The sequence below is a fragment of the Dicentrarchus labrax genome, unplaced genomic scaffold (genome assembly GCF_905237075.1).
Source record: "Dicentrarchus labrax unplaced genomic scaffold, dlabrax2021, whole genome shotgun sequence".
NCBI lineage: Eukaryota > Metazoa > Chordata > Actinopteri > Moronidae > Dicentrarchus > Dicentrarchus labrax.
The window spans coordinates 29,987,605-30,014,249 of record NW_026136711.1 but is presented as its reverse complement, the minus strand read 5'-3'; the positions used below and the strand labels follow the sequence as shown (position 1 = coordinate 30,014,249).

At 36.9% G+C, this 26,645-nt stretch overlaps 6 protein-coding genes and 1 long non-coding RNA gene across 14 annotated transcripts in view; 6 read left to right on the top strand and 1 right to left on the bottom strand.

The window, feature by feature from the left end:
* Positions 1 to 2,287: 2,287 nt before the first annotated feature.
* On the top strand, positions 2,288 to 3,877 carry LOC127371391 (transcription factor HES-5-like). Its single transcript, XM_051414172.1, has 2 exons — positions 2,288 to 2,400; positions 2,514 to 3,877. The coding sequence occupies exons 1-2, from the start codon at positions 2,338 to 2,340 to the stop codon at positions 2,847 to 2,849; spliced, it is 399 nt and encodes a 132-aa protein (XP_051270132.1). The 5' UTR covers positions 2,288 to 2,337; the 3' UTR covers positions 2,850 to 3,877.
* A 2,543-nt stretch (positions 3,878 to 6,420) lies between these two features.
* Positions 6,421 to 7,211, top strand: LOC127371379 (transcription factor HES-5-like). Its single transcript, XM_051414162.1, has 2 exons — positions 6,421 to 6,580; positions 6,684 to 7,211. Exons 1-2 carry the CDS (start codon positions 6,458 to 6,460, stop codon positions 7,104 to 7,106), a joined length of 546 nt encoding a protein of 181 aa, XP_051270122.1. The 5' UTR covers positions 6,421 to 6,457; the 3' UTR covers positions 7,107 to 7,211.
* A 4,691-nt stretch (positions 7,212 to 11,902) lies between these two features.
* The window catches only part of LOC127371383 (transcription factor HES-5-like), a 24,880-nt gene continuing 10,137 nt past the window's right edge, over positions 11,903 to 26,645 (top strand). The window contains exons 1-2 of one of the 2 annotated variants that reach the window (XR_007886398.1): positions 11,903 to 12,040; positions 12,154 to 13,029. Coding sequence is in view for 1 of the 2 variants with exons in the window: in XM_051414166.1 (XP_051270126.1) it covers positions 11,918 to 12,040; positions 12,154 to 12,576 (546 nt within the window). In the remaining variant the exon portion in view is untranslated. Of the gene's footprint in view, positions 12,041 to 12,153; positions 13,640 to 26,645 lie in introns of those variants that run through there. The other variant, XM_051414166.1, reaches the window with a different exon arrangement.
* Positions 12,745 to 26,645, bottom strand: part of LOC127371394 (uncharacterized) — a 19,591-nt gene continuing 5,690 nt past the window's right edge. Inside the window, exon 3 of one of the 2 annotated variants that reach the window (XR_007886400.1) lies at positions 12,745 to 12,831. This is a non-coding gene — a long non-coding RNA (uncharacterized LOC127371394). Of the gene's footprint in view, positions 12,832 to 18,208; positions 18,296 to 26,645 lie in introns of those variants that run through there. The other variant, XR_007886401.1, reaches the window with a different exon arrangement.
* LOC127371381 (transcription factor HES-5-like) lies at positions 17,367 to 19,115 on the top strand. The gene is made up of 2 exons (XM_051414164.1): positions 17,367 to 17,504; positions 17,618 to 19,115. The coding sequence occupies exons 1-2, from the start codon at positions 17,382 to 17,384 to the stop codon at positions 18,038 to 18,040; spliced, it is 546 nt and encodes a 181-aa protein (XP_051270124.1). The 5' UTR covers positions 17,367 to 17,381; the 3' UTR covers positions 18,041 to 19,115.
* LOC127371380 (transcription factor HES-5-like) lies at positions 21,342 to 23,064 on the top strand. Its single transcript, XM_051414163.1, has 2 exons — positions 21,342 to 21,464; positions 21,578 to 23,064. Exons 1-2 carry the CDS (start codon positions 21,342 to 21,344, stop codon positions 21,998 to 22,000), a joined length of 546 nt encoding a protein of 181 aa, XP_051270123.1. The 3' UTR covers positions 22,001 to 23,064.
* Positions 26,493 to 26,645, top strand: part of LOC127371376 (transcription factor HES-5-like) — a 26,976-nt gene continuing 26,823 nt past the window's right edge. For all 6 annotated transcript variants that reach the window (XR_007886395.1, XR_007886396.1, XR_007886397.1 and 3 more), the window contains exon 1: positions 26,493 to 26,630. Coding sequence is in view for 1 of the 6 variants with exons in the window: in XM_051414158.1 (XP_051270118.1) it covers positions 26,508 to 26,630 (123 nt within the window). In the remaining 5 variants the exon portion in view is untranslated. The remainder of the gene's footprint in view (positions 26,631 to 26,645) is intronic.

The following is a 26,645-nucleotide window of genomic DNA, read 5'->3' as shown; positions in this document are numbered from 1 at the left end:
TGTCACTGTGTTTGATGGAGCAAGTCATCAAACGATATTAGAACAATTTCCAATTCAAAGGCATCCTTTTTATGTGACTGTCAGTTTCAGTTTTTTTCTGTCTAAAATGTTTTAAGGTTCCCAATCCCTCTTTAAAGAAGTCAGACATTGTATCAAATGAGATGCATAATAAGACAGACTTTTATTGTTCCTCCAGTGAAAGCAGTGGGAAACCAGAGGAAGCTCACTCACAGAGCCCTGGGGGACAAAAGATTCAGACCTTTGCTCTGAAGAAACAAAGATTAAAAAGGAGCCTGGCTCCAAAACTGACATTTGTTTTAAATGGTGCCTTTGACAATAATTGATATAAATTAGCATTTCCACTTTTGGAAAACTGTCATTTGATGTATTGAGAGCCAACATTTTTAGGAAAATGTTCAAAATATTTCTGGCAGTTATACTACGTCAGTGAACCTATTTAACATATCTAAATATAACAACTGGGTTAATTTCACTTACTATCATGTTTATCAGAATTACAATCTCATGGTACTTGGGCTTTGATTAATAAAAACCTGAAACAGAAAATAACAGCATCTACATATAGATGGATATATAAAATAATAATAATAAAATACAACAATAGAATAAAATACAACAATGGAATAAAATACAATAATAGAATAAAATACTTAGATAGAAAAGATAAAAAAAGATAAATAGGTAGGTAAGGTGCAAAGAGTTGTAGTTGCAAGATACTAAGAATGTCTTAAACACAGAGAAATATCTACACTACTGTGCAATAAGGGACAGTGAGAGCAAACCAGAGCTGCCGTTGAAGACCATTTTTAAGATTAACTTTTAATATAAGCAACTACATTTTCCCTAGCAGGTGTGTCTATAGCATCCACTTCGTCAGATTAATTATGACCTCAGTAAAAAAAAAAGAAGCATATTCAGACAATATGCCCTGATGTTCAGACCGGTAAAAAAACATGATATTTAGTACTTAACGATATTAAGTAATTATTTATGTGTCTTAAATGTGTTTCCAAAAAATGCTTAATTATTATGTTTTTTTTTTTGGGGGGGCCTCCACGCTGTACCCATGGCACCACTCACTGTTTCACTATAGCATCCTCAAAAAGTCGATTTGTAGAGGGGCACATGCCTGTTTTATGCTAATAGGGGGAGTGTGGGAAAGCTCTGGAGGAAAGAGTTGAGTGTGAATGACATCCATCCCACCACCAGCCAAATAATTTTCTAAAGGGATTTGGCACACTTCAGGAAATAGCTGCCCCCCAGGAAACCTCCCACCCTTATGTGGAAAACTGTAATTTAGATTTAATGGTCAGTAATAAGGCATGATAGTGACTGGAAGCTCAAAATAAAGCCTAGAACAATGATTGGAAATGGAAAACATGAGGTGATAAGTAATTTTACTGAAACTTGGAAAGATTTTCCACCAAAATTTCAAACTTTACAAACTGTCAGAGCCAGCCAATGGTGTCGTTTCCCTCCAGATGGTTGATGATGTCAGACTCTGTTTCTATAACAACACACAGCCGGCATCTGTCACTAAAGTCCCTTTGTGGTTCATTGACCATACAGGCAGTCAGTGTGGGAAACTGAGCTCTACGGCTTACTCACAGCGACTACAAGGCACGTGTCAAGACTGCTACATCTGGACAGCATCATGATTATTGTCTTGACTTTAAGTGCAATGAATGGGCATCACAATGTTCTGTACCATTTTATTCTTTTGCAAAATCCTGTATTTTTTGATGAAACAAAACAGAAGAAACATTGATTAACTAAAAAAATAAAATAAAATATCTAAACTATCAAGTCAAAATAGAGTGGAGTCAATTGATGATTTAAGGTTTTGCCAAAAAAAAAAAAAATCTCATATTTTTTATATTGATTTTGATTCTAGATGTATTTCATACATTAAACCATAGCTATTATTCCACCAACACGTGTGATGGGATGATCAGCGTGTGCTCAGTCAGAGTCATTGATCCCAGCATCAGACAGCAGATCTGCTCTCTACAGGGTCACCACTTTCCCACATTCACACAGAGCTCTGTGAGTCTCTCTCCATCACCCCCCCAGTCCTCCACCTGTTCCCCAGAGATCTAACCATTGTCCCCCAGGCAATGAAAGCATTCAACGTGCTGCAGCTCCACACGCCGGATTGTCTCCCCAAGCTCTCTCATTGGCTACAGACTGTGAGAAACTCCAGCAAGACCAAGACCCACACATTCATATGGAGATGTGGGACTATAAATAGGAGGGAAGAAGCCAGCAGAGATCAGATTCTCTCTACAGAGACCTCTACAGCACAGAGATCCAGCCATGGCACCTACAATCACTGCAGCAATGACCAATTCTCAGGAGCATCTGACTCTGACCCACAAGGTAAATTGAAGATTCAAGAAGATTTAAATATTGTTAATGAGATGTTATCTTGTTTTATATTAACACTATGTTCCAGAATAAGTTTATTAATGACTTTCTTCTTCTTTCTGCAGCTCAAAAAGCCTCTGGTGGAAAAGTTACGCAGAGAGCGAATCAACAGCAGCATTGAGCAGCTCAAGTCTCTCCTGGATCCAGAGTTCCTCAAACAGCAGCCAGACTCCAAGCTGGAGAAAGCAGACATCCTGGAGATGACAGTTTGTGTCCTGAGACGACTGCAGCAGCAGCATCAACAGCCCCAGAGAAGACTGCTGAGCCACTTCAACAAGCTACAGTCTTCCTCTGATAAGAACCTGAGAGAGGCTGACTTCTCTCTTCTGAGCTCCACAGTCCAGACCAGCATCACCAAAGACAAGAGTCCAGTCCACAGCGCCCTCTGGAGGCCGTGGTAGACACCTACATTCTGGAGTTACTACCAGACAAACTCAGATGACCACATTGGTCAAAGATTACTGGACTGAATTCTTTGAAATTGTATGAACTTGTTCTTCTGTGTGTACAGAAGGTTGTATTTTGTGTTTTTCTTGGTGCAAGATGATATTTCCTAAGGAAATGACAGCAACATAACATCTTTCATGTTAAGAAAGAGAACATCTTGTCATGCATGTTGCATGAACATATCTGATTGCATCAGCAATTATTATTTTACCTCACTATACTTCATGTATTGGTAGTATATTCTATGGTAACATCTGTTATCTTTTGATTGTTATTGATCACACTGATCAGAAACTTTAACTGTCCTTTTTATGGACATATTGTCATAATTGACTTTAACTCACTTTAATGTGTGATCACTTAAAACTGATCTGTTATAAGATCTAAATGTTTATTCTTTTTTTCTAAAAGGTTTAATTAATGTCACAATTTCTCTGTGATACTTTTATAATTCACTGCATGTTCCATATTACTAAAACATACTGAATTGGTGATATTTGTTACCTCTTGATTAGTAATGATCATTCTGATTGAAAATATTAATTGTCCTTTTTATGGACATTTTGTCTTAATGATTTTCTCTCACTTTATGTGAGAATTAAACAATGATCTGTTATAAGATCAATATGTTTATCCTTTTACTGTCAAAGGTTTTATATTTTGAAATTCAGTTGAATTTAATGGTTATAAGAATGATGTGATCTGTTTCAAGATCAGTTTTTACTATGTTTTCATTTTGAAAGTGAAAATGTTTTGATCCATTTGTGAAGAAACTCTCAAAGGACAGTGAGTACTGTGTCCTCAAATATTGTAAATCGTTTGTCTTTTATAAAGACAGTTGTTCCTTTACTCTCTCTGAGTACAGTGTGTCTTGTAGAAATCTACAAGTTGTTGTTGTGATGTATCATCACCTCTAGTTGGAGCTTTCTTACTTCATGTGGCTCATTGTGCCTTGTTGAATAAACAAACACTTCCAGCTGAATATCTTGTGTTCTCATGTCATTTTGTGTCATTACTTTCTGTATTATAATGAGAGAGAGAAATTCCACATTTCTATTTCTTTGTCACTTCATTAATAGAGGCCTCCATTAATATTCCCACATTGGATTGACAAATAAAGGTCACATTTAGCACATACAGTAACTGTTTATCCATAACATATCTGTTTAGAGAAAAGCCAAAGCAATGTGGTTCAATTAAGTCAAATCATGAAAGTAAATGAGACAAAGCACATTTCAAAGACAGTTTCACTGAACAATTATGCTGCTGTAACTGTCAATTTCAGGTATTTGAAAAACTTTAATGTTAACAATTTCCCTCTTTAAAGAGGTCATACATTGTGTCTTAGATGCATAATACCACACACTTCTATTGTTCCTCCAGTGAAAGCAGTGGGAAACCAGAGGAAACTCACTCACAGAGCCCTGTGGGACAGTAGATCCAGACCTTTGCCCTGAAGAGACAGAGATTAAAAGGACCCTGGCTCCAAAACTGAATCTTCCAAACTTCTTTCAAATCATAATCAATATTCAAAAATGTTTTACTTCTATAATGGCAATATGAACCATATTGCCTTTTTCTAAAGTTGGGGTTTGAAAACTAATTGAATATGTTTCTGTCAGTGAAATAATTTGTGAAAAGGGATTGTTTTTCAGAATTTCTAGTGTCGGATTTTGCTTTGTTTAATTTCACTAACATGTTGGCCTTATAATAGTTTGCCTTAGAAGACAAGACACTAGAAAATTGTTCAGTACTGATACTGAGACATCAGTGTTTAGTTGAAAGAATATTACTAAAACTACTATCACATGTTGACATCAGTGTATACTAGTTATATTTACAATAAATTTTTAAAGCATTTCCTTTTTTCCATTGCTCCTAATGACTTTATATGTTTTCGAATTAAACCATGATGAACTGTAGACTGTAAAAAAGACAAAGAAAAACATCAATGACCTCTAAAATACACAGAATCCTGAAAAGGTGTATTTGGATTTAGAAAAACATCTAAACTTCTTTCAATGTACAGACTGTGGGAAAACCCTGGAAAACAGAGTTTAGCATGATTAGTATCCTCAATCCTACCAGCAGCAGACTATTCTCCAAAGGAATTTGGCACACTTCAGGAAACAGCTACCCCCCATGAAACTTCCCACCCTCAAGTGGTAAACTGTAATTTAGATTTAATGGTCAGTAATAAGGCCTGATTGTGACTGGAAGTTGAAAATATAGCCTAGGACAATGATCAGAAATGGAAAACATGAGATGATAAGTCATTATAGTGAAAATGGGAGAGATTTTCCAGCAAAATATCAAACTTTAAAAATTGTCAGAGCCAGCCAATGGTGTCGTTTCCCTCCAGATGGTTGGTGATGTCAGACTCTGTTTCTACTACAACACACAGCCGGCATCTGTCACTAAAGCTCCATTCAAAGTCCTTTTGTTGTTCATTGACCACAGCATTCAGGGAGTCAGTGTGGGAAAGTGAGACCAACTTTCTACCCACACTGACTACAAGACACAAGCCAGAAGATGTTGTCATGTCTGAAAAGAAATAAAGACTCCTGTTCTTAAGTTTTGAATATAACTTTTAAATGCAATGGGAATGTCAATATTTTCAACACATAAAATGATCTTTCCCTAAATGCAGTAATTATATAAAGATTTGAGAAAAAAGACAAGACTGATATAAAGTGAAAGTTCTAAGTGAATAATTGGGACAATATGGAGGATAAATGACAAAACTGGCATTTGAATGGCTTATCACACAATGCAAAAACACTGATATAAAAATCTATTTCTGCTGATTATTGAATGCAGTTATATAGATATGCAATAATTTTTACCAGTCAATACAAGACACAAGTCAGAGGACTGTGTTAGATTCTGGACAGCAGATTGATTGTTGTTCTTAGGGTTTTCTAAAAAGATAACTTTTAAATGCAGCATGGTCATCAAAAATATTTTGTAACAACTAATAGAATTAACTTTTCAAAAAACAGTATTTTAATTATTTTTTAAAAATTAGCAAAAAAGTCAGATCCTATTATATGAACACTGAAACTGACTTACTGAGAAAGTTTCAAGATAAGTGACATGAATTGTACTTCTTTGATTTTAGTTAAAACTTCAGCCTCAGCATTTAGACTCAAAAATCTGTTTCCACTATGTATTTATTTTAGTTATTTCTAAATTATTAAGGCCTTCTTACCCTACATAAACATAGTTATCAGTCCCCCACGTGTCTGAAGGGTTGAAGAGCGAGTGCTCAGTCAAAGTCATTGATCTCAGCATCAGGCAGCAGATCTGCTCTCTACAGGGAAACCACTTTCCAAGATTCACACAGAGCTCTGTGAGTCTCTCTCCATCACCCCCCCAGCCCTCCACCTGTTCCCCAGAGATCTAACCATTGTCCCCCAGGCAATGAAAGCATTCAACATGCTGCCGCTCCACACGCCGGATTGTCTCCCCAAGCTCTCTCATTGGCTACAGACTGTGAGAAACTCCAGCCAGACCAAGACCCACACATTCATATGGAGATGTGGGACTATAAATAGGAGGGATGAAGCCAGCAGAGATCAGATTCTCTCTACAGAGACCTCTACAGCACAGAGATCCAGCCATGGCACCTACAATCACTGCAGCAATGACCAATTCTCAGGAGCATCTGACTCTGACCCACAAGGTAAATTGAAGATTCAAGAAGATTTAAATATTGTTATCATATGTTATCTGTCTGAAATTATGTTCCCGAATAAGTTTATTAATGACTTTCTTTCTTTCTGCAGCTCAGAAAGCCTCTGGTGGAAAAGTTACGCAGAGAGCGAATCAACAGCAGCATTGAGCAGCTCAAGTCTCTCCTGGATCCAGAGTTCCTCAAACAGCAGCCAGACTCCAAGCTGGAGAAAGCAGACATCCTGGAGATGACAGTTTGTGTCCTGAGACGACTGCAGCAGCAGCATCAAGCTGTGGACTCAGCAGCTGTTGATCAGGGCTACTCCAGGTGTGTCCAAGAGGTGACACACTTCCTGTCCAAGGAACAGGTGAAGACACAGTCCCAGAGAAGACTGCTGAACCACTTCAACCAGCTGCAGTCTTCCTCTGATAAGAACCTGAGAGAGGCTGACTTCTCTCTTCTGAGCTCCACAGTCCAGACCAGCATCACCAAAGACAAGAGTCCAGTCAACAGTGCCCTCTGGAGGCCGTGGTAGACACCTACATTCTGGAGTTACTACCAGACAAACTCAGATGACCACATTGGTCAAAGATTACTGGACTGAATTCTTTGAAATAGTATGAACTTGTTCTTCTGTGTGTACAGAAGGTTGTATTTTGTGTTTTTCTTGGTGCAAGATGATATTTCCAAAGGAAATGACAGCAACAATATCTTTCATGTTAAGAAAGAGAACATCTTGTCATGCATGTTGCATGAACATATCTGATTGCATCAGCAATTATTATTATACCTCACTATACTTCATGTATTGGTAGTATATTCTATGGTAACATCTGTTATCTTTTGATTGTTATTGATCATACTGATCAAAAGACTTTGTCCTTTTTAAGGACATATTGTCATAATGGACATTAACTCACATTAATGTGTGATCACTTAAAACTGATCTGTTATAAGATCAAAATGTCAATCCTTTTTTCTAAAAGGTTTAATTAATGTCACAATTTCACTGTGACACTTTTATAATTCACTGCATGTTCCATATTACTAAAACATTTTGTATTAGTAATATTTGTTACCTCTTGATTACTAATGATCATTTAGATCAATAATCTGAATTGTCCTTTTTATGGACATTTTGTCTTAATGGACTTTCTCTCACTTTATGTGATTGTTGAACAATGATCTGTTTTAAGGTCAATATGTTTATCTTTTTACTGTTAAAGGTTTGTTTAATTTCACACTGTTACAGTTTTCCAGTGACAATACAAGTTTTATATTTTGAAATTCAGTTGAATCTAATGGTTATAAGAATGATGTGATCTGTTTCAAGATCAGTTTTTACTATTTTTCATTTTGTTTGCAAAGTGAAAATGTTTTGATCCATTTGTGAAGAAACTCTCAAAGGACAGTGAGTACTGTGTCCTCAAATATTGTAAATCGTTTGTCTTTTATAAAGACAGCTGTTCCTTTACTCTCTCTGAGTACAGTGTGTCTTGTAGAAATCTACAAGTTGTTGTTGTGATGTATCATCACCTCTAGTTGGAGCTTTCTTACTTCATGTGGCTCATTGTGCCTTGTCGAATAAACAAACACTTCCAGCTGAATATCTTGTGTTCTCATGTCATTTTGTGTCATTACCTTCTGTATTATAATGAGAGAGAGAAACTTTACATTTCTGTTTCTTTGTCACTTAATTAAAAGAGGCCTCCATTAATATTCACACATTGGATTGACAAATCAAAGTCAAATTTAGCACATACAGTAATTATTAATTTGTTACATACCTGTTTAGAGTTAAACCCAGCAAGGCAATGTGGTTCAATTGAGTCAAATCATGAAAGTAAATCAGACAAAGCCCATTTCAGAGATGGTTTTGCTGCACAATTATTCTGGTCTTACTGTTGATTTCAGGTATTTGAATGTAAAAAGTTTAAAGTTAACCATTTCACTCTTTAAAGAGGTCAGACATTGTATCTTAGATGCATAATAAGAGACACTTCTATTGTTCCTCCAGTGAAAGCAGTGAAAAGCAACATGTTTCAAATCATAATCAGTATTCAAAACATTTTTCCTAGTAAAAAAATCCCCTTCACCAAAGTAACATATATTGGGGGTTTGCAAATTAATTAAATATGTTGCTGTTACATAATTTGTGAAAATGTACTGTTTTTCAGAATTTCTAGAGTAGGATATTAGATTTTGGTTTGTATCACGTTTGTCTACTGTCTGAGTTGTTTGTTGATTTTGTATTTTTGTCTAGAGGAATGGAGTGTATTTTACTGCAAACCAAATCTACAAATAAAGTAACCTTGACCTTGACTTGAAAAAGAGAGAGAATTCTGAAAAAGATGTATTCGGATTTAGAAAAACGTCTAAACTTCTTTTAATGTAAAGAGTGTGAGTAAACTCTGCAGAACAGAGTTTAGCATGATTAGCATCCTCAACCCCACCTGCAGCAGACTATTCTCCAAAGGAATTTGGCACACTTCATGAAACAGCTGCCTCAACCTCCCACCCTCATCCATAGAGCTGAAAGTTTATCCAGTTACTGATAGAAAGGAACAGTTAGGATTGGTTAGTCAAAATGTGTGACAATGATTGGAAGTTCACTAATGTCATTGCAAATCAAAAGAGTTCAATTTTTATAATAACAGTTTCTTTGTACTTTCAAACTTTGCAGTCAGAGGCAGCCAACGGTGTTCTTTCCCTTCAGATGGTCGGTGCCGTCAGGCTCTGTTTCTACTACAACACACGTCCAGTGTAAGTCACAAAAGCTCCATTCAAAGTCCTTTTGTTGTTCATTGACCACAGCATTCAGGGAGTCAGTGTGGGAAAGTGAGACCAACTGAGAACTTTCTTCTCACAATGACTAGAAAAGACATGTCAGAAGACTGTGCTACATCTGGACAGCAAAATGATTGTTGTTCTCAAGTTTTCTGAAATAACTTTTCAATGCATCATGGGAATGTCAATATTTTTAACTCCCAAAAGAATCCATTTTCCAAAATACAGTATTTTAATAATTGCATATCCTAACTACCCTCTTTACTATTTTAAAAGAGAGAATTTTCTACATTTTCTGAATTGTTTGATGCCTCCATTATTTTTCATCAATTCAGAACACAGTCTAATTATTTATCCATTGCATAACTGTTTAGTGTAAAGCTAACTAAGTTTTTATGAATTTGAATAAAAAAAAAAATAGTGCTGGGTTTACCAGTTTTATGTCAATATGGTTACATGAAGAAAACTAAGTCATCAGACTTCTTTAGAACAATTTCTAATTCAAAGACAAAAAGTTAAAAGTGAACCATTTCCCTCCTTAAAGAATTCAGACACTAATGGGATGCATCATACGACACACTTCTATTGTTCCTCCAGTGAAAGCAGTGAAAGGACAAAGTGTGGGAAACCAGAGGAACCTCACTCACAGAGCCCTGTGGGACAATAGATCCAGACCTTTGCCCTGAAGAGACATTAAAAGGAGCCCGGCTCCAAAACCAAAATTTATTTCAAATCATGCCTTTCGTTGTAAATGTTGGTCTGATATAAATGATCAGTTCCACTTTTTAGAAAAGTATGACTTTATCGAATGAGAACCAATACCTTTAGCACAATGTTTGAAAAGAGCTTCTGGAATTTACACTTTGTAAGTTAACCAGTTAAATATATTAATGACAATTGGTTAACTTTACTAAATACAATGTTTATCAGAATCACAATCTCATGGTACTCAGACTCTGATCAATAAACACCTGAAAATGAAAACTACTGCTCAAGGTTCATATACTACTAAGAGAAATATCTCAACCACTATGCTGTAAGGGAAAGTGAGAGTAAAACAGAACTGACATTGCTCAATAATTGAAGACCATTTTTGAAATGAATTCATATATTAGGAAACCAAGTCAATTTGCACATAGAACTGTGTCCAGCATCCATTCCTGTCACATTAATTATTACACAAAGGGAAGAAATGGCATATTCAGACAATCTGTCCTGATGTTAAAACACCAACTTACTGAACAAACAGGAGATTTTACAATTGTACAATATTGATTCCATATCTATGTCTCTGAAATGTGCAGCAAATTATTTGCATTTTCAAATAATACTTAATTATATACGTTTTCACTTTAATGTGTTGGTTGATTGGTTGTTCTAAGGGGGTGCCCACAATGTTTGTTGCAAAAAGGAGGAAACTCAAAAAGTCGATTTGTAGAGGGGCACATGCCTATTTTCTGCTAATTGATGGTATGTGGGAAAGCTCTGGAGGGCAGAGTTGAGTGTCAATGACATCCAACCAGCACACAGTCATTCTCCAAAGGGATTTGGCACACTTCAGGAAACAGCTGCTCTCAAGAAGCCTCCCACAAAAAGGGTAGAGATGAAATTTACATCTAAATGATGGTCAGAAATGAGGCATGATTATGACTGGAGGTTCAAAATGTAACCAGCAAGAATTAATAGAAACTGAAAATATGAGATTACAAACCATTTTGGGACAACTTCGTCCAAATAAATTTCAAATTTTACAAATTTGTTAACTGTCAGAATCAGCCAATGGTGTTGTTTCCCTCCAGATGGGTGGTGATGTAAGGCTCAGCCAGCATCTGTCACTGAAGTCCCTTTGTGGTTCATTGACCATACAGGCAGTCAGTGTGGGAAACTGAGCTCTACCTCTTACTCACATCGACTATATGGCACGTGTCAAAGGACTGCTACATCTGGACAGCATCTTGATTATTGTCTTCACTTTATTCTAATGGTCATGAACAGGCATCACACTGGTCTCTCAAATCTTACTGTTCTGTAAAATGTAGAATTTTAGATGAAGCACAACTGAAGATACACTGAACAACAAAGACAATTAAATAAAATATCTAGCTAAATGACCCATTCAAAACAAAGTGATTTTACCTGCTACATTTTAAGTTTAGGCTGAATAAAGCCCAACAAAGAATTATTTTTTTGTCTTCATTTTTATCAAAAACTTATTTCAAACATGACACCATAAATGTGTTTTCCCAACGTATGTGAAGGGATCATGAGCGTGTGCTCAGTCAGAGTCATTGATCCCAGCATCAGACAGCAGATCTGCTCTCTACAGGGTGACCACTTTCCCAGATTCACACAGAGCTCTGTGAGTCTCTCTCCTCCCCCCCCCCAGTCATCCACCTGTTCCCCAGAGATCTAACCATTGTCCCCCAGGCGATAAAATAATTAAACGAGTCAATAATATATTGTCTCACCGAGCTCTCTGATTGGCTGAGACTGTGAGAAACTCCAGTAAGACCAAGACCCACACATTCATATGGAGATGTGGGACTATAAATAGGAGGGATGAAGCCAGCAGAGATCAGATTCTCTCTACAGAGACCTCTACAGCACAGAGATCCAGCCATGGCACCTACAATCACTGCAGCAATGACCAATTCTCAGGAGCATCTGACTCTGACCCACAAGGTAAATTGAAGATTTAAGAAGATTTAAATACTGTTAATGAGATGTTATCTTGTTTTATATTAACATTATGATCCAGAATAAGTTTATTAATGACTTTATTCTTATTTCTGCAGCTCAGAAAGCCTCTGGTTGAAAAGTTACGCAGAGAGCGAATCAACAGCAGCATTGAGCAGATCAAGTCTCTCCTGGATCCAGAGTTCCTCAAACAGCAGCCAGACTCCAAGCTGGAGAAAGCAGAAATCCTGGAGATGACAGTTTGTGTCCTGAGACGACTGCAGCAGCAGCATCAAGCTGTGGACTCAGCAGCTGTTGATCAGGGCTACTCCAGGTGTGTCCAAGAGGTGACACACTTCCTGTCCAAGGATCAGGTGAAGACACAGTCCCAGAGAAGACTGCTGAACCACTTCAACCAGCTGCAGTCTTCCTCTGATAAGAACCTGAGAGAGGCTGACTTCTCTCTTCTGAGCTCCACAGTCCAGACCAGCATCACCAAAGACAAGAGTCCAGTCCACAGCGCCCTCTGGAGGCCGTGGTAGACACCAACATTCTGGAGTTACTACCAGACAAACTCAGATGACCACATTGGTCAAAGATTACTGGACTGAATTCTTTGAAATTGTATGAACTTGTTCTTCTGTGTGTACAGAAGGTTGTATTTTGTGTTTTTCTTGGTGCAAGATGATATTTCCTAAGGAAATGACAGCAACAATATCTTTCATGTTAAGAAAGAGAACATCTTGTCATGCATGTTGCATGAACATATCTGATTGCATCAGCAATTATTATTATACCTCACTATACTTCATGTATTGGTAGTATATTCTATGGTAACATCTGTTATGTTTTGATTGTTATTGATCATACTGATCAGAAACTTTAACTGTCCTTTTTATGGACATATTGTCATAATAGACTTTAACTCACATTAATGTGTGATCACTTAAAACTGATCTGTTATAAGATCAAAATGTTTATCCTTTTTTTAAAAGGTTTAATTAATGTCACAATTTCTCTGTGACACGATTATAATTCACTGCATATTCCATATTACTAAAACATTTTGAATTAGTAATATTTGTTACCTCTTGTTTACTAATGATCATTTAGATCTATAATCTGAATTGTCCTTTTTATGGACATTTTGTCTTAATGGACTTTCTCTCACTTTATGTGATTGTTGAACAATGATCTGTTTTAAGATCAATATGTTTATCTTTTTACTGTTAAAGGTTTGTTTAATTTCACACTGTCACAGTTTTCCAGTGACAATACAAGTTTTATATTTTGAAATTCAGTTGAATCTAATGGTTATAAGAATGATGTGATCTGTTTCAAGATCAGTTTTTACTATTTTTCATTTTGTTTGCAAAGTGAAAATGTTTTGATCCATTTGTGAAGAAACTCTCAAAGGACAGTGAGTACTGTGTCCTCAAATATTGTAAATCGTTTGTCTTTTATAAAGACAGCTGTTCCTTTACTCTCTCTGAGTACAGTGTGTCTTGTAGAAATCTACAAGTTGTTGTTGTGATGTATCATCACCTCTAGTTGGAGCTTTCTTACTTTGTGTGGCTCATTGTGCCTTGTCGAATAAACAAACACTGCCAGCTGAATATCTTGTGTTCTCATGTCATTGTGTGTCATTACCTTCTGTATTATATAATGAGGGAGAGAAACTTTACATTTCTGTTTCTTTGTCACTTAATTAAAAGAGGCCTCCATTAATATTCACACATTGGATTGACAAATCAAGGTCAAATTTAGCACATACAGTAATTATTAATTTGTTACATACCTGTTTAGAGTTAAACCCAGCAAAGCATTGTGGTTCGATTGAGTCGAATCATGAAAGTAAATCAGACAAAGCCCATTTCAGAGATGGTTTTGCTGCACAATTATTCTGGTCTTACTGTTGATTTCAGGCATTTGAATGTAAAAAGTTTAAAGTTAACCATTTCACTCTTTAAAGAGGTCAGACATTGTATCTTAGATGCATAATAAGAGACACTTCTATTGTTCCTCCAGTGGAAGCAGTGAAAAGCAACATGTTTCAAATCATAATCAGTATTCATTTTTCCTAGTAAAAAAATCCCCTTCGCCAAAGTGACATATATTGGGGGTTTGCAAATCAAATTGCTGTTACATAATTTGTGAAAATGTACTGTTTTTCAGAATTTCTAGAGTAGGATATTAGATTTTGGTTTGTGTCACGTTTGTCTACTGTCTGAGTTGTTTGTTGATTTTGTATTTTTGTCTAGAGGGATGCAATGTATTTTACTGCAAACCAAATCTACAAATAAAGTAACCTTGACCTTGACTTGAAAAAGAGAGAGAATTCTGAAAAAGATGTATTCGGATTTAGAAAGACGTCTAAACTTCTTTTAATGTAAAGAGTGTGAGTAAACTCTGCATAACAGAGTTTAACACGATTAGCATCCTCAACCCCACCAGCAGCAGACTATTCTCCAAAGGAATTTGGCACACTTCATGAAACAGCTGCCTCAACCTCCCACCCTCATCCATAGAGCTGAAAGTTTATCCAGTTACTGATAGAAAGGAACAGTTAGGATTGGTTAGTCAAAATGTGTGACAATGATTGGAAGTTCACTAATATTATTGCAAATCAACCGAGTTAAATTTTTATAATAACAGTTTCTTTGTACTTTCAAACTTTGCAGTCAGAAGCAGCCAATGGTGTTCTTTCCCTCCAGATGGTCGGTGCCGTCAGGCTCTGTTTCTACTACAACACACGTCCAGTGTCAGTCACAAAAGCTCCATTCAAAGTCATTTTGTTGTTCATTGACCACAGCATTCAGGGAGTCAGTGTGGGAAAGTGAGACCAACTGAGAACTTTCTTCTCACAATGACTAGAAAAGACATGTCAGAAGACTGTGCTACATCTGGACAGCAAAATGATTGTTGTTCTCAAGTTTTCTGAAATAACTTTTCAATGCATCATGGGAATGTCAATAATTTTAACTCCCAAGAGAATCCATTTTCCAAAACACAGTATTTTAATAATTGCATATCCTAACTACCCTCTTTACTATTTTAAAAGAGAGAATTTTCTACATTTTCTGAATTGTTTGATGCCTCCATTATTTTTCATCAATTCAGAACACAGTCTAATTATTTATCCATAACATAACTGTTTAGTGTAAAGCTAACTATGATAGGTTTTTATGAATTTGAATTAAAAAAAAAATAGTGCTGGGTTTACCAGTTTTATGTCAATATGGTTACATGAAGAAAGCTTAGTCATCAGACTTCTTTAGAACAATTTCTAATTCAAAGACAAAAAGTTAAAGGTGAACCATTTCCCTCCTTAAAGAATTCAGACACTAATGGCATGCATCATACGACACACTTCTTTTGTTCCTCCAGTGAAAGCGGTGAAAGGACAAAGTGTGGGAAACCAGAGGAACCTCACTCACAGAGCCCTGTGGGACAATAGATCCAGACCTTTGCCCTGAAGAAACATTAAAAGGAGCCCGGCTCCAAAACCAAAATTTATTTCAAATCATGCCTTTCGTTGTAAATGTTGGTCTGATATAAATGATCAGTTCCACTTTTTAGAAAAGTACGACTTTATCGAATGAGAACCAATACCTTTAGCACAATGTTTGAAAAGAGCTTCTGGAATTTACACTTTGTAAGTTAACCAGTTAAATATATTAATGACAACTGGTTAACTTCACTTAATACAATGTTTATCAGAATCACAATCTCATGGTACTCAGACTCTGATCAATAAACACCTGAAAATGAAAACTACTGCGCAAGGTTCATATACTACTAAGAGAAATATCTCGACCACTATGCTGTAAGGGAAAGTGAGAGTAAAACAGAACTGACATTGCTCAATAATTGAAGACCATTTTTGAAATGAATTCATATATTAGGAAACCAAGTCAATTTGCACATAGAACTGTGTCCAGCATCCATTCCTGTCACATTAATTATTACACAAAGGGAAGAAATGGCATATTCAGACAATCTGTCCTGATGTTAAAACACCAACTTACTGAACAAACAGGAGATTTTACAATTGTACAATATTGATTCCATATCTATGTCTCTGAAATGTGCAGCAAATTATTTGCATTTTCAAATAATACTTAATTGTATACGTTTTCACTTTAATGTGTTGGTTGATTGGTTGTTCTAAGGGGGTGCCCACAATGTTTGTGGCAAAAAGGAGGAAACTCAAAAAGTCCATTTGTAGAGGGACACATGCCTATTTTCTGCTAATTGATGGTATGTGGGAAAGCTCTGGAGGGCAGAGTTGAGTGTCAATGACATCCAACCAGCACGCAGTCATTCTCCAAAGGGATTTGGCACACTTCAGGAAACAGCTGCTCTCAAGAAGCCTCCCACAAAAAGGGTAGAGTTGAAATTTACATCTAAATGATGGTTAGTAATGAGGCATGATTATGACTGGAGATTCAAAATGTAACCAGCAAGAATGAATAGAAACTGAAAATATGAGATTATAAACCATTTTGGGACAACTTTGTTCAAATAAATTTCAAATTTTACAAATGTATAAACTGTCAGAATAAGCCAATGGTGTTGTTTCCCTCCAGATGGGTGGTGATGTAAGGCTCAGCCAGCATCTGTCACTGAAGTCCCTTTGTGGTTCATTGACCATGACCATACAGGCAGTCAGTGTGGGAAACTGAGCTCTACCTCTTACTCACATCGACTATATGGCACGTGTCAAAGGACTGCTACATCTGGACAGCATCATGATTATTGTCTTCACTTTATTCTAATGGTCATGAACAGGCATCACACTGGTCTCTCAAATCTTACTGTTCTGTAAAATGTAGAATTTTTGATGAAGCAAAGCTGAAGAAACACTGAGCAACAAAATAAAATATCGAGCTAAATGACCAATTCAAAACAAAGTGATTTCACCTGCTGCATTTTATGTTTAGGCTGAATAAAGCCCAACAAAGAATTGTACTTTTGTCTTCATTTTTATCAAAAACGTATTTCAAACATTACACCATAAATGTTATTTCCCAACGTGTGTGAAGGGATCATGAGCGTGTGCTCAGTCAAAGACATTGATCCCAGCATCAGACAGCAGATCTGCTCTCTACAGGGTCACCACTTTCCCAGATTCACGCAGAGCTCTGTGAGTCTCTCTCCATAACCCCCCCCAGTCCTCCACCTGTTCCCCCGAGATCTAACCATTGTCCCCCAGGCGATAAAATAATTAAACGAGTCAATAATATATTGTCTCACCGAGCTCTCTGATTGGCTGAGACTGTGAGAAACTCCAGCCAGACCAAGACCCACACATTCATATGGAGATGTGGGACTATAAATATGAGGGATGAAGCCAGCAGAGATCAGATTCTCTCTACAGAGACCTCTACAGCACAGAGATCCAGCCATGGCACCTACAATCACTGCAGCAATGACCAATTCTCAGGAGCATCTGACTCTGACCCACAAGGTAAATTGAAGATTCAAGAAGATTTAAATATTGTTAATGAGATGTTATCTTGTTTTATATTAACACTATGTTCCAGAATAAGTTTATTAATGACTTTCTTCTTCTTTCTGCAGCTCAGAAAGCCTCTGGTGGAAAAGTTACGCAGAGAGCGAATCAACAGCAGCATTGAGCAACTCAAGTCTCTCCTGGATCCAGAGTTCCTCAAACAGCAGCCAGACTCCAAGCTGGAGAAAGCAGACATCCTGGAGATGACAGTTTGTGTCCTGAGACGACTGCAGCAGCAGCATCAAGCTGTGGACTCAGCAGCTGTTGATCAGGGCTACTCCAGGTGTGTCCAAGAGGTGACACACTTCCTGTCCAAGGAACAGGTGAAGACACAGTCCAAGAGAAGACTGCTGAACCACTTCAACAAGCTGCAGTCTTCCTCTGATAAGAACCTGAGAGAGGCTGACTTCTCTCTTCTGAGCTCCACAGTCCAGACCAGCATCACCAAAGACAAGAGTCCAGTCCACAGCGCCCTCTGGAGGCCGTGGTAGACACCTACATTCTGGAGTTACTACCAGACAAACTCAGATGACCACATTGGTCAAAGATTACTGGACTGAATTCTTTGAAATTGTATGAACTTGTTCTTCTGTGTGTACAGAAGGTTGTATTTTGTGTTTTTCTTGGTGCAAGATGATATTTCCTAAGGAAATGACAGCAACAATATCTTTCATGTTAAGAAAGAGAACATCTTGTCATGCATGTTGCATGAACATATCTGATTGCATCAGCAATTATTATTATACCTCACTGTACTTCATGTATTGGTAGTATATTCTATGGTAACGTCTGTTATCTTTTGATTGTTATTGATTGTTATTGATCATACTGATCGGAAAACTTTAACTGTCCTTTTTATGGACATATTGTCATAATGGACATCAAGTCACATTAATGTGTGATCACTTAAAACTGATCTGTTATAAGATCAAAATGTCAATCCTTTTTTTCTCAAAGCTTTAATTAATGTCACAATTTCTCTGTGATACTTTTATAATTCACTGCATGTTCCATATTACTAAAACATATTGAATTGGTGGTATTTGTTATCTCTTGATTACTAATGATCATATAGATCAAGAATCTTAATTGTCCTTTTTATGGACATTTTGTCTTAATGGACTTTCTCTCACTTTATGTGATTATTGAACAATGATCTGTTTTATGATGTTTTATCCTTTTACTGTTAAAGGTTTGTTTAATGTCACAATTGTCCTGTGACATTGTTAGTTTTATATTTTGAAATTCAGTTGAATTTAATGGTTATAAGAATGATGTGATCTGTTTCAAGATCAGTTTTTACTATGTTTTCATTTTGTTTGCAAAGTGAAAATGTTTTGATCCATTTGTGAAGAAACTCTCAAAGGACAGTGAGTACTGTGTCCTCAAATATTGTAAATCGTTTGTCTTTTATAAAGACAGTTGTTCCTTTACTCTCTCTGAGTACAGTGTGTCTTGTAGAAATCTACAAGTTGTTGTTGTGATGTATCATCACCTCTAGTTGGAACTTTCTTACTTCATGTGGCTCATTGTGCCTTGTTGAATAAAGAAACACTGCCAGCTGAATATCTTGTGTTCTCATGTCATTGTGTTTGTGATGATGAAAGAGTCTTTCTACATTAATTTCTTATTGTCACTAAATTGACAGAGACCCCCCCCTATTGTTCCTACATTTGATTGATAAATTAAGATACACTTCAACACACACATACCACAACATACCTGTATAGGGTTAAATTTAGAATAGTAATGTGGTTCAATTAAGTAAAGTCAACAAAGCAAATGAGAGGCAGCACATTTTAAAGACAATTTTGCTGCACTGTTATTCTGGTCTCACTATCAGTTTCAGGTGTCTCTATGCAAAATGTTTAAGTTAACTATTTCCCTCTTTAAAGAGGTTAGACATTTGAGATGCATAATAAGACACACTTCTATTGTTCCTCCAGGGAAAGCAGTGAAAGGACAGAGTGTGGGAAACCAGAGGAAACTCACTCACAGAGCCCTGTGGGACAATAGATCAAGACCTTTGCCCTGAAGAGACAGAGATTAAAAGGAGCCTGACTCCAAAACCAAATCTTCCTAACATGTTTCAAATAAATTCAACATTTGAACTTTTTCCAAAGATAATAAACACTTTTACCAGTTTCTGAAATATTGCCATTTTGTAAGGATGGGGATAAGCAAAGTCATAAAAATGTTTCTGTAGGTAAGTAAATTGTGAAACCAGATTGTTATACATTTTAATTTAACGCGTAAAATCTTAGATTTTTATTTAATCTCACAAACATGTCAGGATTATAGCCCTACAATATTTTGCAATAGAACACAAGCCAGTAAGGAAGACAATATATTTCAAAATATAAACCAAGAACGTCACTGGTTTGCTGAATAAGTATGACCACAGTCAAGTATGACATTTTGTCCTCAGTGGTTAAAATGATAGAAAAACCTTTTTGAACATTTAAATTACATGTGCAAAGTCTATGTTGGGTATCTTACTCACAATTTTCAACTTTGTATATTTTCAAACAAAATTTTGATGATCTGTTAATTAAAAAAAACAAAAAACAAACGAACAAAAAACTAATGACATCCATGTATTAAAATGAGTCTCCTCCAAATTGTATTTTGATTGAGGCACGTGGCTTGCTTTATATAAACATACAGAGTGTGGGAAAACTCTGGAGAAAAGAGTTTAGCATGATTAGCATCTTCAACCCCACCAGCAGCAGACTATTCTCCAAAGGGATTTGGCACACTTCATGAAACAGCTGCCTCAACCTCCCACCCTCATCCATAGAGCTGAAAGTTTATCCAGTTACTGATAGAAAGGAACAGTTAGGAGTGGATGTGTGGCGATTGGAAGTTCACTAAATAATCTTCCAAATAAATCGATCTCATTATTTGTAATAACATTTTCTTCATAAGTTAAATCTACACAACCAGTCAGAAGCAGCCAATGGAGTTCTTTCCCTCCAGATGGTTGGTGACGTCAGGCTCTGTTTCTACTAAAACACACGTCCAGTATCAGTCACAAAAGCTCCATTCAAAGTCCTTTTGTAGTTCATTGACCACAGCATTCAGGGAGTCAGTGTGGGAAAGTGAGACCACCTTTCTACCCACACTGACTACAAGACACAAGTCAGAAGACTTTGTCACATCTGGACAGAAATATTATGAGTGTTCGTAAGTTTTTAAAATATCATCACAGGCATGACGATATTTTTTAACAATGAAGAGAATTAATTTCCCAATATATAATCTTTTAATCATTTAAAAATTCTGAGAAAGAACATAAATTATATTAAATGACACTTTACCTGAATGACAATGTGTGGGAAAAAAACATATATGATACTAATTGGATTTTTGCTTATGCACAAAACTATAATTTAGACATAGAAGTTTCCCGTGATTACTGAATGTACTAATATGTAGGTTATGCTGTACTTGTTACCCCAAATGCAACTAATTGTCCTCCCACATGTGCGAAGGGATGATGAGCGTGTGCTCAGTCAGTCATTGATCCCAGCATCAGGCAGCAAATCTGCTCTCTACAGGGTCACCACTTTCCCAGATTCACACAGAGCTCTGTTAGTCTCTCTCCATCACGCCCCCAGTCCTCCACCTGTTCCCCCGAGATCTAACCATTGTCCCCCAGGCAATTACAACGTTCACGGTGCTGCCTCCTTCATTGTCCCATCTAGCTCTCTGATTGGCTGAGACTGTGAGAAACTCCAACCAGACCAAGACCCACACATTCATATGGAGATGTGGGACTATAAAGGAGGGATGAAGCCAGCAGAGATCAGATTCTCTCTACAGAGACCTCTACAGCACAGAGATCCAGCCATGGCACCTACAATCACTGCAGCAATGACCAATTCTCAGGAGCATCTGACTCTGACCCACAAGGTAAATTGAAGATTCAAGAAGATTCAAATATTGTTAATGAGATGTTATCTTGTTTTATGTTAACACTATGTTCAAGAATAAGTTTATTAATGACTTTCTTCTTCTTTCTGCAGCTCAGAAAGCCTCTGGTGGAAAAGTTACGCAGAGAGCGAATCAACAGCAGCATTGAGCAGCTCAAGTCTCTCCTGGGTCCAGAGTTCCTCAAACAGCAGTCAGACTCCAAGCTGGAGAAAGCAGACATCCTGGAGATGACAGTTTGTGTCCTGCGACGACTGCAGCAGCAGCATCAAGCTGTGGACTCAGCAGCTGTTGATCAGGGCTACTCCAGGTGTGTCCAAGAGGTGACACACTTCCTGTCCAAGGAACAGGTGAAGACACAGCCCCAGAGAAGACTGATGAACCACTTCAACAAGCTGCAGTCTTCCTCTGATAAGAACCTGAGAGAGGCTGACTTCTCTCTTCTGAGCTCCACAGTCCAGACCAGCATCACCAAAGACAAGAGTCCAGTCAACAGCGCCCTCTGGAGGCCGTGGTAGACACCTACATTCTGGAGTTACTACCAGACAAACTCAGATGACCACGTTGGTCAAAGATTACAGGACTTAATTCTTTGAAATTGTATGAACTTGTTCTTCTGTGTGTACAGAAGGTTGTATTTTGTGTTTTTCTTGGTGCAAGAAGATATTTCCTAAGGAAATGACAGCAACAATATCTTTCATGTTAAGAAAGAGAACATCTTGTCATGCATGTTGCATGAACATATCTGATTGCCTCAGCAATTATTATTATACCTCACTATACTTCATGTATTGGTAGTATATTCTATGGTAACATCTGTTATCTTTTGATTGTTATTGATCGTACTGATCAGAAACTTTCACTGTCCTTTTTATGGACATATTGTCATAATTGACTTTAACTCACATTAATGTGTGATCACTTAAAACTGATCTGTTATAAGATCCAAAGGTTTATCCTTTTTTTCTAAAAGGTTTAATTAATGTCACAATTTCTCTGTGACACTTTTATAATTCACTGCATGTTCCATATTACTAAAACATATTGAATTAGTAATATTTGTTACCTCTTGATTACTAATGATCATATAGATCAAGAATCTTAATTGTCCTTTTTAGGGACATTTTGTCTTAATGGACTTTCTCTCACTTTATGTGATTATTGAACAATGATCTGTTTTATGATGTTTTATCCTTTTAGTATTAAAGGTTTGTTTAATGTCACAATTGTCCAGTGACAATACAAGTTTTATATTTTGAAATTCAGTTGAATTTAATGGTTATAAGAATGATGTGATCTGTTTCAAGATCAGTTTTTACTATGTTTTCATTTTGTTTGCAAAGTGAAAATGTTTTGATCCATTTGTGAAGAAACTCTCAAAGGACAGTGAGTACTGTGTCCTCAAATATTGTAAATCGTTTGTCTTTTATAAAGACAGTTGTTCCTTTACTCTCTCTGAGTACAGTGTGTCTTGTAGAAATCTACAAGTTGTTGTTGTGATGTATCATCACCTCTAGTTGGAGCTTTCTTACTTCATGTGGCTCATTGTGCCTTGTTGAATAAACAAACACTGTCAGCTGAATATCTTGTGTTCTCATGTCATTGTGTGTCATTACCTTGTTTATGATGAAGAAAGAAACTTACTACATTAATTGATAGAGGCCTCCATCATCACAAGGTAAAAGTAAGAATAGTAATGTGATTTAATTAAGTACTGTTAATGGTAAGAACAAGTATATTTCAAAGACACTTTTGCTACAAAATTATTTCGTTTTTTTTTAATCTAAAAAGTTCAAAGTTAAAAGTTCACTGTATAAAAAGGTCCTACATTGTATCTAATGAGATGCATCATAAGACACACTTCTATTGTTCCTCCAGTGAAAGGCCAAAGTGTGGGAAACCAGAGGAAGCTCACTCACAGAGCCCTGTGGGACAATAGATCCAGACCTTTGCCCTGAAGGGTCAGAGATTAAAAGGAACCTGGCTCCAAAACTGAATCCTTCTAATATCTTTCAAATCATATTCAGACTGTAGACTGTAAAAAAGACAAAGAAAAACACCAATGACCTCTAAAAAACACAGAATCCTGAAAAGGTGTATTTGGATTTAGAAAAACATCTAAACTTGAATGTACAGAGTGTGAGTCAACCCTGGAAAACAGAGTTTAGCATGATTAACATCTTCAACCCCACCAGTAGCAGACTATTCTCCAAAGGAATTTGGCACACTTCATGAAACAGCTGCCTCAACCTCCCAACCTCATCCATAGAGCTGAAAGTTTATCTAGTTACTAATAGAAAGGAACAGTTATGGGTGGATGGTAATAATGTGCGACGATTGGAAGTTCACTAAATAATCTTCCAAATCAACTGAGCTGATTCTAAATGATAAAATTTTCCCGATAGTCTCAATCTATACAACCAGCCAGAAGCAGCCAATGGAGTTCTTTCCCTCCAGATGGTTGGTGCCGTCAGGCCCTGTTTCTACTACAACACACGCCCAGTATCAGTCACAAAAGCTCCATTCAAAGTCCTTTTGTTGTTCACTGATCACAGCATTCAGGGAGTCAGTGTGAGAAAGTGAGACCAACTGAGAACTTTCTACTCACAATGACTAGAAAAGACATGTCAGAAGACTGTGCTACATCTGGACAGCAAAATGATCGTTGTTCTCAAGTTTTCTGAAATAACTTTTCAACGCATCATGGGAATGTCAATATTTTTAACTCCCAAGCAAATCCATTTTCCAAAATACAGTATTTTAATTTATTACATATCCTGACTACCCTCTTTACTATTTTAAAAGAGAGAATTTTCTAAATTTTTCTGAATTGTTAGATCCATCCATTGTTGTTCCTCCCTTGATTAACAAATTTAGGTAAACATTCTGAACACAGACTAATTATTCATCCATAACATACCTGTTTAGTGTGAAACTAACTATAATACATTTAAATGAATTTGAAAAGTGGAGGGATTCTCAGTGTTATGTTAATGTGTTCATATGGAGCAAACCAAGTCGTCAAACTAAATTGGAACAATTTCCAATTCAAAGACAATTTTGCTTTAACATCCTTTTGGTATAATTGTCACTTTAAAGTGTTTCTATTTAAAAAGTTAAAAGTTAACCATTTCCCTCCATAAAGAATTCAGACACTAATAGGATGCATAATACGACACACTTCCATTGTTCCTCCAGTGAAAGCGGTGAAAGGACAAACTGTGGGAAACCTGAGGAACCTCACTCACAGAGCCCTGTGGGACAATAGATCCAGACCTTTGCCCTGAAGAGACATTAAAAGGAGCCCGGCTCCAAAACTGAAATTTATTTGAAATCATGGCTTTAGTTTTAACTGTTGCTCTGATATATATGAGCAGTTCCACTTCTTAAAATATTAGGATTTCATCTAGTGAGGGCCAATACTTTCAGCACAATAAGTAAGTTAGCCTGTTCAGCATATTAAAACACAATTTCGTTAACTTCAGTTAATACCATGTTTGTTAGAATTACAATCTCATGTTACTCTGGCTTTGATCAATAAACACTTGAACTACCACACAGGATTCATATTCTAAGAGGGTGTTACACACAGAGAAATATCAAGGCCACTTTGTTAAAAGGGAAAGTGAGAGTAAATCAGAACTAACATTGCTCAATAATTGAAGACTATTTTTGAAATACATTTTTATAGTAGCAAGCAAAGTCAACTTTTGCACGTGGAGTAGTGTCCATCATCCACTTCCTGTCACATTAATTATTACACAAGTGGAAATAAAGTCTCTTAAATGTGCAATAAATAATTAGCATTTTTTAGTAATATTTAAGTGTTCACTTTAATGTGTTGGTTAATTGGTTGTTCTAAGGGGGTGCCCACAATGTTTGTGGCAAAAAGGAGGAAACTCAAAAAGTCCATTTCTAGAGGGGCACATGCCTATTTTCTGCTAATGGATGGAGTGTGGGAAAGCTCTTGAGAGCAGAGTTTAGTGTCAATGACATCCAACCCACCAGCAGCCAAATAATTCTCCAAAGGGATTTGGCACACTTCAGGAAACAGCTGCCCCCCAGGAAACTTCCCACCCTCATGTATAGAGCTAAAATATACATTTGATGGTCAGTAATGAGGCATGATTTTGACTGGAGGTTCAAAATGTACCAACAATGATTAGAAACTGAGAAATAAATCATTTTTGTGAAACTTTATCACAGATTTTTCACAAAAACGTTCACATTTACAGAGCCAGCCAATGGTGTCGTTTCCCTCCAGATGGTTGGTGATGTCAGGCTCTGTTTCCATAACAACACACAGCCAGTATCTCTCTTTGAAGTCCCTTTGTGGTCAGTGTGGGAAACTGAGGTCTACCGCTTACTCACACCGACTATATGGCACGTGTCAAAAGACTGCTACATCTGGACTGCTGCACGATTATTGTCTTGACTTTATTTAAAGTGCATTGATGTTATCTAACAAATTACTGTTTTGTAAAATCTTATTCATATTTATGAGTATGATATTTTTGATTAAGCAAAACTGACCATTGATCAACCAAAAAAATGTAAATGAAATATTTCAATAAACTTTAAATTCAAAGTTGATTGATTTCACCTCCTGCATTTTAGGTTTTAGTTAAATAAAAGCACCAAAGAAATCCACACACTTTTTGTATTTGTTATACATGCATTTTCGAACATTACACCATAAATGTTATTCCCCAACGTGTGTGATGGGATGACGGTCGTGTGCTCAGTCAAAGTCACTGATCCCAGCATCAGACAGCAGATCTGCTCTCTACAGGGTCACCACTTTCCCACATTCGCACAGAGCTCTGTGATTCTCTCTCCATCACCCCCCCAGTCCTCCACCTGTTCCCCTGAGATCTAACCATTGTTCCCTAGGTAATAAAGTAATTCAATGAGTCAATAATATATTGGCTTACCAAGCTCTCTGATTGGCTGAGACTGTGAGAAACTTCCACCAGACCAAGACCCACACATTCATATGGAGATGTGGGACTATAAATAGGAGGGATGAAGCCAGCAGAGATCAGATTCTCTCTACAGAGACCTCTACAGCACAGAGATCCAGCCATGGCACCTACAATCACTGCAGCAATGACCAATTCTCAGGAGCATCTGACTCTGACCCACAAGGTAAATTGAAGATTC

Excerpts from the sequence above, each read along its gene's own strand:
- LOC127371391 (XM_051414172.1), top strand. The coding sequence starts at position 2,338 with ATGGCACCTACAATCACTGCAGCAATGACCAATTCTCAGGAGCATCTG. Across the intron at positions 2,401-2,513 it reads ATCTGACTCTGACCCACAAG|CTCAAAAAGCCTCTGGTGGA; the intron begins GTAAATTGAAGA and ends TTCTTTCTGCAG.
- LOC127371379 (XM_051414162.1), top strand. The coding sequence starts at position 6,458 with ATGAAGCCAGCAGAGATCAGATTCTCTCTACAGAGACCTCTACAGCAC. Across the intron at positions 6,581-6,683 it reads ATCTGACTCTGACCCACAAG|CTCAGAAAGCCTCTGGTGGA; the intron begins GTAAATTGAAGA and ends TTCTTTCTGCAG.
- LOC127371381 (XM_051414164.1), top strand. The coding sequence starts at position 17,382 with ATGAAGCCAGCAGAGATCAGATTCTCTCTACAGAGACCTCTACAGCAC. Across the intron at positions 17,505-17,617 it reads ATCTGACTCTGACCCACAAG|CTCAGAAAGCCTCTGGTGGA; the intron begins GTAAATTGAAGA and ends TTCTTTCTGCAG.
- LOC127371380 (XM_051414163.1), top strand. The coding sequence starts at position 21,342 with ATGAAGCCAGCAGAGATCAGATTCTCTCTACAGAGACCTCTACAGCAC. Across the intron at positions 21,465-21,577 it reads ATCTGACTCTGACCCACAAG|CTCAGAAAGCCTCTGGTGGA; the intron begins GTAAATTGAAGA and ends TTCTTTCTGCAG.